The sequence below is a fragment of the Euprymna scolopes genome, chromosome 17 (genome assembly GCF_053919585.1).
Source record: "Euprymna scolopes isolate OS-2025 chromosome 17, ASM5391958v1, whole genome shotgun sequence".
In the NCBI taxonomy this organism is placed as follows: Eukaryota; Metazoa; Mollusca; class Cephalopoda; order Sepiida; family Sepiolidae; genus Euprymna; species Euprymna scolopes.
Window position 1 is genome coordinate 3,975,845 of NC_136498.1, and position 13,693 is coordinate 3,989,537.

Consider the following 13,693-nt stretch of genomic DNA (forward strand, 5'->3'; position numbering starts at 1 on the left):
TGACATTTCTTAAAATCTAAACGGATACAGAAGCGAACAGTAGCTCTACCCGAAAAAATGCTACTTCTACATCTGTGACATATTAAATACCCTACGTCGAGTACAAATTACCTAGTACAAATTTTGACAGGGGTCAAACTGAGTGCATGGTAACCCATATCTTTATAACAATTATTGTCACGGTTGAATGACTAATGGGCGACGTAAATGCAGTTATCAACAGGCCAACGGTTGAACGATAGCGAATGACGTCACATTTTTCGAGCTGAAATGTATGTTATGATATCCGTTTTAAAGTACATATTATTTACTTGACGGCCTGTACATATATTATTAAATGTTGATTGTTGTTGACAACACACATATTTTAAATGTTCATTTAGAGAGGAGACAGAGTGACAGTAGGTACATGTTGAAGACATTTATATGGAGAGAGTTGATATTCACAAGACATATACTTTGATGAGGGATGAAGTGGTATACATTGATACATATTGGAATGATTAAACACATTACCTTTTCTCATTGGAATGATGAACACAGAAAGACGGCAGTTATAAAAAAACATGATGATAGTTTATTCTTCGACCAGTCGGAAATGATTCTGTACTTCAGGGATTCAAAGTTGTTACATGGTTCCTTCTAAGCCCCCCGCTTCCAAGAGGGTGCTCTGACTCAAACTGAGAATCGGTCTGATCCTCTCTGCTTCTCTGAGTCTCTGATCTCTCTAACTCTTCGAACCCTTTCCTACATTGAGAAATCATTTCTGCCATGACGTCACACGTATGTCTGGTCAACGTGACCACAACATGTGTTTCAAACATGCGCGATTTGCACGTTTAGAAACCATTTCTAACGACCAGGAAATTTCCCATTCTCTTTGTTTGTTTTACAAAGGAATTTAATCTACTTGTTAATTCTCTAACTGATATTTTTATTATGCATTCTTTCTAAGCCAAATTTTATTCATAAAATATTTTTAAAGAATTAACAATTTAACTTGACATTCCATTTAAAACCTATTGTTCTTTAAAACTTATCTACAGGGTTCGATTCTTGTTTTATCTGATATCATTTTCAGTTAACTAATTCTCTTTTTTTTATTACTTACATGAAAAGGGGACAGCCCTTTTCATGTAACATGGGCTCGACGATGAATGTCCTGGAAAAGTTACTTCTGATTAATATTTAGGTTTAAAATATGCAAGCGAAATGATTTGCTGAAATTTTATTATCTCCATTGGCCGGTGTAACGCAAAATATTCCCCTATAAAATTATTCGTTTTATCTATAAGAGAGAAAAGCTATTTTTAAAATCGGATTTTTTCGATTTTCGATACATAGTGGATGAATTTCAGCACAAAACATCTCTAAGAACACTGCCAGCCATATAAATTAAATTTGTGTGAAATTGGGGAAAAATAGGCCAACCGTTTTGGAACCTTGGAGAAATACCCCCCCCCAACAAAAGTGACTTTTATATAAGAATAGAAATAAGATTTATTATTTACTTTTTTAAATGGGCGCATCTTTATTAGTGTTATTATTTTATATAAATTTTCTAGTTTTTTGTGATGGGACGATTCCAATATTTTTCCCGATTCTGATACAATTACCGATTCCATATTAAATTTCAGATTCCGATACAATTATCGATTCCAATTCCGATTCTTTATAAATCTCTAAATAGTTAACTATAAAATGGGTATTTGTCGGAATTACCGTATAAACACATGTTAAATGTGCAAATATTTTCTCAAACGCAAAAACACACTTGTGTGGTGGGGTGATCTATAGATAGAAGTTTTACTGAAAGGCTTTAATCAATCAATATTATTATTATTATTATTATTATTATTATTATTATTATTATTATTATTATTATTATTATTATTATTATTATTATTATTATTATTATTATTATTATTATTATTATTATTATTATTATTATTATTATTATTATTATTATTATTATTATTATTATTATTATTATTATTATTATTATTACTACTACTACTACTACTACTACTACTACTACTACTACTACTACTACTACTACTACTACTACTACCAGCAGTGGAAGATTAAAAAAAAAACTGAATCAAATAAAAATCTATACATATCTATCTGACCGGGCTCCTTGCTCGGACCAATCTGACTCTCTGTCTCTGTCTCTGTCTCTGTCTCTGTCTCTGTCTGTGTGTTTGTCTGTCTGTCTGTCTCTCTGTCTCTCTCTCTCTCTCTCTAGATTTCCCTGTCTTCCATCAGCTGCATCAGATCTTCAGGATCACAGTTAGCATCATGTGCAATTTGTTTGATGTACATGAATCTAGGTCGTCCTATGCTCGTGCACCCATGCCGTGGAGACCACAGCAATACATTTCTCACCAGTTCTTGCTTGCTACTCTGGCAGTAACCAGAAAATCGTAGACGTCGCTCCCTGGTGGTAATAGATATGGCAAATAGATATGGCAAATAGAAAATAAAAAAAGATAATCAAAGCAAATCGTTTTTTGCATCGTTATGCAGGCACACATTTTTCCGATTCCGATACCTCCCAAAGTTCCGTTGTTTCTGATTCCGATTAATCGTCCCAACACTAATAGTTTTCATAATTTCTGCTCAGAAAGAATGAGATTTGAGAAATCTTGTTATTTATTATCACAGTGGAAAGGTTTTATTGTTCTCTGCTTTGATTTTCCTAACTTGAAGTATCAATGCCTTATTTTTGTCTCTGGAAAGTTTTATGTAATTGCAATGCTGTGAAATAAATTTACTTTATTCATCCCCCAACCCACCCCATCCCGATTCTGTGTTTCAATGTCGTCTCATGATCACTGGAGAAAGTCAGCTTATGCAATAAATAAATTAGGCGATCTGTGAAAAGACATGTTTAGATTAAACTGTGATTTAGCTGTAGACATAATTCTGTTTTCTATTGGTTTATTTCTTATCTCCTTTGCATTCTTTACTTATATATGAAAACTTGAAAACTTTCCAAAAACACAGCACCATTCTAAAATCAAGAAAACGTTTATTTAATTTATGTCCTCCCAGTAGTTTTATATGGTCTTCATTGTATCACGGACAAAACAACTAGCCAATCGTATTGAAGTGTTTCAAAATTACGTAATGCGTTTCGATACGGGACATCGCTTGATCGAAAAAACAAAACAAACAAAAACAACAACAAGATATCCACACTCCGTAAACTACTTTCTTTCCTGCTGTATTTGATAAAATCGAAAGTAAAACCCTGAAACTTTTGGCCATGTCAGACGATCAACCACTGACCTGTCAAAGTTATGCTTTGAGGATATGTTAGAAGGCAAAAGAGGCAGAGGAAAGCCAAGGAGAAGATGAAGAGAAAAAATGTTTTTGATCGGACATTTCTCAACAGTTGGGCGTTCATCAACCAACTTGCCTTGGATCAGAAGGAATGGCGAAAAATAAGCCACGTGCGTTCACAATCCGCACCAAGCGAAAAATGCGACTCATGATTCATTGAAACACGCACTCAACAAAATATGTTGCACATGCAGCCTTTGCACTTGCAGCCTTTGCACACGTATATACGCGTTCAGACGAGTATATATTTTTTTTTTACTCACGTTCACCCATAACATAAAGTTAACAAGACACATCGCCACTTAGATGTAAGGGGTTACTATTTGGGACCTCGGAAAGATTAGCAAAATGTTGGTTTACGTTAAACTTCTGCACATCAGAAAGTCAGAGAAGCAGGTAGCGGGAGGGGAATTAGCTGTTCGAGAGCAGAAACTATTAGAATAGAAAGCATTCGGGAATTTGGGGACCTCAACAGTGAAGGGTGTGATTTTGTTGCTAAGTAGGTTTGCCGGGGATATGTACGCTTAGGAGGCAAAAGTGTAACGAGTTCATCACAACACATTCCATTAAAATATTTGTAAAACAGGCACAGTGATACAACATTGCGGCGATATGACAGGGGTTGGAGCTTAGTTGACAAAGTGGGAGCTATTAGATTGAAGACTCTTTTTGGACCTTATTCAAGCGGGAAAGACTTGTGGTAGATTTACTAGCCCAGATGTGACAACAATACACCATGCATGGGCGAATGGTGGCTTTGTAGAGGCACAGAATACTCGCGGATGTGAGTAATTTTCTAGCACAATAGAGGGAACCCACCTTCCTTGCAGCATCTTTCGCAATGTCTTCAATGCATTTGTTTCAGTTCATATTGTCTGCAAACGTTAGGCCGAGAAGTTTGAAGGAAAAATCTCAGACGCAATCTTATCAGGAGGTCGTTAATGATTATCAGCAATAAAAGTAGTCCAAGGATTTTTGATCCTGAGGCACTCTCGCATTAATGTTATACTGCTTGGATGTACGTCCATCAATGACAACCTTATATAAATAAGAAAGGTCTAATCATATTTAATATTCATCCAGTTATACCATACGATGTAATTGAAATATAAATGTCAAATGATGTATTGGAAGTGAATTTCTTTTTAGATTTTTTTAGAGTTTTTTTAAAGATTTTTAGATTATCTAATTATTAATTTATTTGTCTGTACAGTGCAACAAAAACACCATTATCGCAAACATTAATAATGAGAAACGAATTCCTCTCCTTTATAGTTGCTTTTTATCAGTTAAAAATCATTAAAACCATTTCCTCTCGAAAAATTAGAAAAAAAACATGACTATCTGTTTCCGTTTCAAAATAAAAAAATATCCAAAAAGTGTGCATCTTCACACACACACACACACACACACACACACACACACACACACACACACACACACACACACACATATATATATATATATAGAGAGAGAGAGAGAGAGGAAGAAAGGGGGAGAGGTAGAGTTGATTTAAGCAGCATGTTTTCATTTAAACACACGTTATAATATAGCACCTAGCATTTCCGTCTAATTATTGTTTTTTAAAGTTATTCTACTTTTCATCTAATCAATATTGTCGGTTAAATTGCTTTATATAGCGTCTCTTGATGTCTTCTGTGCCAATTCTTTTGCGAGTAAATCCAACTGGCTATTTTATTTTATAATTAAAAAAAAAATCATACTGGGAAGAGTCTGTAAGTTTTATTGATTATAGATTCTTTTTAAAATTAAAAAAAATTTGCAAGTGAATTGACATCTGTTCCTCTATAATTTATAAAAAAATTATTCAGAAAAACAAAACAAAACAAAAAAACCCATATGTTTTGTGTTAAATTTTCATTGAAAAATCTAAATCCAATTTTTTTTTAATCAATTCTTTTTAGTTTTAAAAGGTTAGAAAATAATTTTCTAAAAAATGTTTAAAATTCGTTGTTATTTGTTTTATTTTACTTTTTATTCATTTTATTTATAATATGTTTTACAAATTTTCAACTACCGTGGAATTTCCACGGGTTCTACTAATTTGCATCATTTGTATTATTCGGATACTGTTCTAATCATGAGCATTGTTTCCATTTTGTTTTAAGAAAATACATTTGTTTTGTTTTCGAATCAATGAATAAGATAACCAACAGAGTTCCATAGTTACATAACGGATATCCCTATGTCGGACAGCGATTACATCAGCTAGTGTTAATCTTGGCAAGGGACGAACTGAGTACAGGTCGAAATGATACGAAGTTTATGAAATAAACTAGTTTTTACAATGAACAAGAAGAGATGTCGTGTAAAGTTAGGGAGGTCAAATGGGTCAAAAGTTGAGAAAAACAAAGAGACGACAGCTAACATGGCATGACGTCACGGATGGCAAGATCGACAAAAAAAGTGCATGTTTAAGATTAAGATCAGGCTGAAAGTAGCGCGAGGCTGATCGACGATAATAACTGAAAGGAAAACTTTGATAATCGCCGAGTGAAATGATCTCTGTTCTCTGTTCACTGTGTCCAACCATTTATTCTTAAAAAGATAGTTCATTGAGTAGGAGAATACTACTTTATCTATCTATCTATCTATCTATCTATCTATCTATCTATCTTACATGTGAACCCATTAAAAAAAAAACTGCATGAGAAAATAAAACATAACACTATCTCCTCTCTGTTTTTGGCATTCACTGATGATGACATCCAAAAGTGACGAATAAATTCGATTCTTCTCTGGGGCTGAGATCCTAGGAAGCATTTTAATGTACATGCCGTCAATTTTGTTCTCCAATCTCCTGTATATAGATTTCACCTCCTTTAAAAATGGCTCTCTGGATTGAGACAAGATTCAACATTGTGTCCGTCTAAAACGCGGTTCTACAACATTTTTTTAAGGTTCTACAACATTTTTTAAAGGTTGTGCAACACTTTTTAAAGGTTGTGCAGCATTTTTTAAGATTGTGCAACATTTTTTAAGGTTGGACTACATTTGAACTTTGTAACAAAAATGCGGGCCAGTTATCGTAAGAAAATGAACTCTTATAAGAACTCTAGTAAAGTATATTCAGTAATATTGTGAATACATTCAAAAATAAAAAAAATGATATTTTGTGCGATCAATTCAAAAACGATAAAACTAATTCTACGATCTCGGAAAAATACTATCCAATGACCACATTAACTGGTTTGGCGGGCTGGGTTGTGGCCCGCTGGCCGCCCGTTGCACATACCTGGTCTAGAATTTATTCTTCATCGACCGAGGACAGAAAAAGTGTAGTACCACAACATATACTACGCTTTGGCATTTTCCTTTCTCTCCCAACTTGGAAGATACGGTACAAAGCTATAAGATGGGAAATCTCAGGCAGTTAGCAAAAAAGTTCTTCCCAAAGCAACCTGAGAAGGTGGATCTTCGAGAGATGATCAGAACAAAAAGAATAACGCGACAGAAAAAGCCACCACCGTCACAATGGCCCAAGTAGAACTGAGCATCCACCGGTGCAGGTGCTTCAAGCGGTTATTTAAACACCTTCTCACAGTGTGAAACAAGACTTGTGAGGGTGGACTTTCGAAAATGAGCAGAACAAAGACAAAGAAAAAAAGGCCACCACTGTCACAATGGCCCAAGCTGGCCTGATTGTCGAAGACTGATACCCGGTTTTTATAATTAGCATAAGAAAGCGGACGTCTCACACTTTCTACTCACAATCGAAAAAAAAAACTTCTCATATACCAGTCATGTCTTTTATCTTTGCAAAGGGAACACCAATTATCAAGGCTCTAAAAAGGCCATCGCAATCGCCCAGTCTCTGCCGGACTGATTGTCAAGAGCGGATCTTAGTCAGGAAGGATTTCTCTTTCAGTGACCGAGGACAGCAAAGATGAAGTATAGCATTTTTTTTTACAAAGAGGTTACCATATATCAAAGCCTAGAGGCCACTTAAGGATAAGGGTGAATGTGTGTATAGTCATCAGAACAGCGTAATAATCGTTTGTGGAAATAATTTGGTATGATAGATTATTTACGAAGACGGTTCAATAAGAACTTGTTTACATTGGACTTGAAGATAATGATATTGTAATCAGCTGGAAAGCAGACCAGTGAAAGTTTTAGGAAAGAAGCTTTGTTCATGGAATCCATGTTTAGGGAGTGGGGAATTTATTGATAGTGATTTTAGCTAGAAAAAGTGATTTTTGTGAAGGCTTGGCGAGTGGGAGGGAATCATAGTTTGGAGCCCAGTCGAACACTTGCCATGAATATAGCGATAGGGCAGGGACAGACTCGCAACGTTTCTTCTGTGGGAAAGAGGCTGCAGAGAGAGAGCTATGCCACTTTGTTTCGTATTTACTTGCCTACAAATTATCAAAGATTGAAAGTCGTTTTTAATATGAGGGAAAATCAAGCACCCACACCTCAATGCCACCTCAATGCCACCGCAATGACCCTGTCTCTGTCAGATTGATTGTTAAAGGTGGATCTTAGACTGGTATGCTAGGTGCAAAAAAGAATATAATTTTCTTTGATTTTTTCGCCAGATACTACACTTTGATCCTCGCCAAAAAGGTTTAAATTTAATCTCATTTCATGTTCAACATTGATTTGAAAAGAATAAAAAAGATCAAGCTCTACTCATAGGTAAGATATTTGTTCGTGTCTGTAAGTATGTGTCGGTGATCCGTGTAAAAAGAAACAAAATAAAACCGGTGGTGAGCAAACACTTGACCTGTACATTGCTATTATACCGATTGTATTTACTTTGTTGGCCGTTTGAAGAGGTCGCCATTAAAACAGCAACCCCAACCACCACAAAGTGGTAAGTGTGGTAATCAGAATAGGGTGAGCGCTTTTGTGTTTTTTTTTTCTCCACACGAAAAAAGATTTCGGTAAAAAAATAGTTAATCGTCCAAAACTAGTACATAAATAAATAAATAAATAAAGCAAATGATTTATGACAAACGCAGTAGAATTAGATTTTTCTGTCGACTAGTAGACCCGTGGAAACTGTTTATCTTATTTCAGACTTTTATTTCGATGTTCGCACACAATTGGCACACAAAAATCCCAACTGGCGATCGAGGTGATCGGTTAACTTCGATTAAAAGAATTACTTAACCTATTATTACCCCGAAGCCCGAGTGGCAAATAACCCTCCCCCAAAACGTTATATAACCAACCTGAATAAGTTAACCGAAATTAAGCGATAATCTCTGCCGCCATGTTTTTTTTTTTATGGCGATGAGTTGCATAAAACAGCGAAAAAAAATCTTACAAACATCTTCCACGCGTTAAAAGAATATTGATCGGAAGGAACTATTTCTATACTTTCTTGCACTCTAGAGCTCAACAGTGAAGAGGAAGGATTTTGTTGATCGTCAGGTTGGTTGGGGGTATGTATATAGAATGGACACAAGTACTATAAGTTCATTAGACTCTGGATTACTCCACTTACTCTTGATTCTTCACTTTGTAATGCTGAGTGTTTTAGCAAGGAAGAATCAAGTACATTTTTTGGGTCGTTAGTTTGACTCGATTGAGAACTGAACCTTGCTCTCCTAACTCATTAGCTAACGCTTTAACCATGATGCTAATTTGGCTGGTGAAACAGTTTAATACCGCATATATTCGCGTAGTATATTTACAATAATAACGGTATAATTATGCATGCGCTTCGGTTGATTAAAAACTTTTTTGAATTCGGTAATTTTTTTCATTTACATCCAATGACTATAAAAGTGTTTAAATGAAAGCTTTTTAACTTTTGCAGAAATACATTTCCTGACAATATTATCGTAGCCTGCTTTATGAAGGTAAGTTCAGGATGAAATTATCTCCCCACCCTCCTCCTGCTTCTTTCTCTCTCTCTCTTTCTCTCTCTCTCTCTCTCTCTCTCTCTCTATATATATATATATATATATATATATATATATATATATATCTTCTAATATTATATGGATGGAACTTTGTCTGTGCATGTTAGTTTGTTCCCCATGGACTCATGGACGCTGGGCTAATTTTTATGAAAGTATACACAAATATATTTTATAAGTATGGCAGTGTTCTTAGATAGGTTTTGCATCAGAATGTCTTGGACAAGTTTCAATAATCGATCATAAAAAAAAAATCCGATGAATTAAATAATTGTGATGTTAGGCTGTGTAAGTTAACACCTTACACAGCCTAACATCACAAGTTCATTTGAGAAGTTTTATTACCACACAAGCTGAAATACTCGACATATAAAATCAACAGTAGGTTTCCGATAAGACAGAGGCGCGTTCGGAATGAATGTTTTTGTTTAAGGCATAATTGAACTATAATACTTGACTTTTGCATTTTAAACTTTAATATATAAAAATAATTTCAGCAAATCAGCAGTAGATAATCTACAGTGCAATGTAGTGTGGACCAATGCAACTAGAGCAGGCAATTAATCCATTTGAATGAAAAATTGGTGATTTTACCGATTTTGATGACAATAAAATATGGCTCGTGAAACATTCGGTGATCATCATTTAGTCCTAGGCAACGCCGGGCCATCCTGCTAGTATAAATAAATAAATAAACAAATAAATACAATGTCTATATATGCGTGTTAAAATGTCGATTATAATATCAACTTAAACTGTTTCAGAAATTTTTACATTTTTAATGTCATATGTGTGTGTGTGTGTGTGTGTGTGTATATATATATATATATATATATATATATATATATATATATATATATATAATAAAAAGAGAAAAAGAGTGAAGGATTGTTGAAGGGAAAATACTTTAAACACATGAATAAATATAATGTTGAATTTTCACTATTTTTCTCGATGGGGAGAGTACTCTTATTCAAGGGCGCTGACTCCTCCAAACACTTCTGACCCTTGTGTCACATCATCTGGACGCGCAAGGGAGATGAATATCATGTCAAATAACATAGAACTTCGCTAGCTGGCTGAAAAGACTAGACATCGCAGCTGGTAATATGGATTCAATATGTGTCTGTTTTAAAACATCTGTAAGGAACGTTCGTTTCATTTAACGATTTTGAATTAAGACAAACACGTGGGTGTTTCACACACACACACACACACACACACACACACACACACACACACACACACACACACACACACACCATCTATCTATTTATACATCTATCCATTTCTTTCTTTCTCTCTCGCTCTCTTTAATATTCAGGAGGGTGAAACGCGGAAAATTCTGTGTAGCTTATAATTCTGTGTTGCCATATATATTTTCAAAACTTACTACCGAGCTCTACACGTATGGAGCACTGTCAAAGTAAATACTGAAAATAGATACATATACTTTTATGTAGATATAATAATAATAATAATAATAATAATAATAATAATAATAATAATAACAATAAACCTGAGAAGATGTATACAGGAAACAAACGTGCCAGATTACTAAAGATAGAACCACGATAATACAGAAGGAGACAGAGAAAGAAACCGCCCCCAGGTGCTATTGGCCTATCATGTGCTTACTCACTGTGTGAAGAATTCTAACAGTACAACTGGGGAACTTGTTGTCACTCAGATTCCAGGGAACACCACGGGTCGATTTCTAGGAAAGATCTTTGATGACCTGTGTGAAAGCTCTCTGAGAGCCAATAATAATGACAAAAGGAATACTTTACAGGAACAAAAAAACTTCTAGAGACTAAACTACATAGTAGACACCTAATAAAAGGTATAAACACATAGGCAGTATCATTAGTAAGATGCTCTGAACCGTTTATAGGTTGGACCAAAGAAGAACTGAGGCATCTTTACCAGCAGACCAGGAAACTTATGACTATGCACAATGCACTACCCGAAAGGGTGATGATGATTGACTCTATGTGAAAAGCAAAGACGGAGAAAAAGAACTGGTTTGTAAAGAAGACTGAATGACACGAAAAAAGAATTAGAAAAATACATATTGACGAACAACAAAAGGGTATAAAAGGATAAACGACATCGAAAAAAAAGGATCAAGACAGAAAACAGAGGCAAGGGATCAGATATGGAAAATGTGAGATGAAACAGCTAGATGAACGATTCATAAGGATGACAAAAGCCGAGACTAATGAAAACACTTGGACATGGCTACGAAAAGGAAACTAAACAGAGAAACTAAATCACTAATAACAACTGCACAAGATAACGCGATTTGAATCAACCACATCAAAGCAAGGACCGACAAGGCACAAGAAAACAGCGAATACAAACTCTATAGACAAAGAGACGAAACAATGAATCACATAATAAGCGAATGCAGCAAATCAGCCCAAAAAAGAATATAAGAGATACGATCAAATGGAAAATGATCACTGAGAATTATGCAGACAACTACATATTGAACACCCAACCAAATGGTACAAATACAAACTGGCAACAGTACTTCAAAACAGAAATCATAAAATCCTATAGGAGATGGATATACAAACAGATAACCCCATCAAAGCAAAAAGGTCGGATATCTTAATTGTCAACAAAAAGAAAAAATTCTGCCAGATCGTAGATTTCACCAATTCAGCATGGTGAATAGCAAGGAGACGTAGAAGCGAATGCGGAGACCAATACATATGAGTTACAGGCGCTAGCTGGTCATATAGAAACTAGAAACTGCACCAGAAGTAAAACATAAAGAAACATCACATGGAATCAAGGAAACTGAAACTATATTATTGTAAGTTACCCCCGCCTTAAAAAAATGTAGTGTCAGCATAAAATGGCACTAAATGGTCGAGGAGGGCCAAAGAGGATGGGAAGACAGAGGAGAGATAGCACCAGACTTCCACTAGATCAGTGCGAAGGGGAATGGGACATCGGAGAGGCTTATTGTCACCCAAATCCAGTGCGGACTATGTAAGAGGATATCGGTTAACAGATTGAAACAATAGACAACAGGAAATATAAAACATTCCAATAGGAAAAGGATGTTTATATAAATTTATCGTCATAAAGAGAAAACAATCAGTCGATCAGAGAGAGAGAGAGAGAGAGAGAGAGAGAGAGAGAGAGAGAGAGAGAGAGAGGTTGTCACCACGTCTTTACGGCCCGACATCCGCCCCAACCATGTACCCCACCTCACGCGCTTTCAGAAATGCCAAAACACCAGTAATAACTTTTAATCAAAAGCTGATTTGCCGGTGTGAAATAAAAACAATATATATATATATATATATATATATATATATATATATATATATATATATATATATATATATATATATATGAGCAAATAGTTAATAAAATATATTAAAAAACACTTTGAAATGAGTTAAAAACATATTTAATCTGAAAAGGAAACACTAGATAAATGGATAGTCCTTAATCCGCGGAGTTTCGAAGAAATACTTTCCTTCTCATCAGAGATTTCTGCCTTTGGATTATTATGGACCATCTTCTTCCAAATATGGGATTTCCTGGGATTTTACTTGTACAAATGGAAATTCTTTTAACTTTCTTGAAGATTTACATTTGGATTTTACCGTCACTGGATTTTTTATCTTCCACCAGACTATCCATTCATGTGTAATCGCCTTTTTCTTTACCATATTTCCTCTCCTTAACTTATTTTGTTTTCAAGTAAGATCTTTGACTTATTTCTTGTTTCATCAAATACTTCTGCATGCAAAATCCGATTCCGCATTTTGCTAATTCCTACCCTCTGATGAGAAGGAAAGTATTTGTTCGAAACTCCGCGGATTAAGGACTATCCATTTATCTAGTGTTTCCTTTTTAGATTAAATATGTTTTTAACTCATTTCCAAGTGTTTTTTTAACATACTTTATTAACTATTTGCTCATATTATAAGCTCTATTTCCTATTTGGTTTTATCGAGCTTTTACATCTGGCTGAGATAATTTTATAAATATTAATTCTTTAATATTTATAATATACTTTAATTTTACCATCTTGGGTCATTTTGGTAAATTTAATTGCAATTTTTATTATATATATATATATATATATATATATATATATATATATATATATATATATATATATATTTGGTAAAACTGGTAATTAGTAAAAACCTGAAGAGAGTCCTCAATACTATTGCAGAGCAAATATATGTTTTATTTTTTTTTATTACCGTTTTATCTGTTTGGTTACATATGTTTCGGATGTTGGACCGTGTTTACGATCTAACAGCTTTGTTAAACGTACAGGTTTTCTGTAAGGTCTGACGAGGCTGTTAGATCGTATACACGGTCCTACATCCGAAACATATGTAACCAAACAAATAAAACGGTCAAAAAACAAAATACACACACACACACACATATACAATACATATATATATATA

The 13,693-nt window shown here is 34.6% G+C and overlaps 1 protein-coding gene across 1 annotated transcript in view; it reads left to right on the forward strand.

Annotated features, from left to right (window-relative positions):
* Positions 1–13,693, forward strand: part of LOC145296654 (excitatory amino acid transporter 3-like) — a 192,842-nt gene that overhangs the window by 98,765 nt on the left and 80,384 nt on the right. The window contains exon 2 of the mRNA XM_080142591.1: positions 9,140–9,182. Coding sequence (XP_079998717.1) covers positions 9,140–9,182 — 43 coding nt within the window. The remainder of the gene's footprint in view (positions 1–9,139; positions 9,183–13,693) is intronic.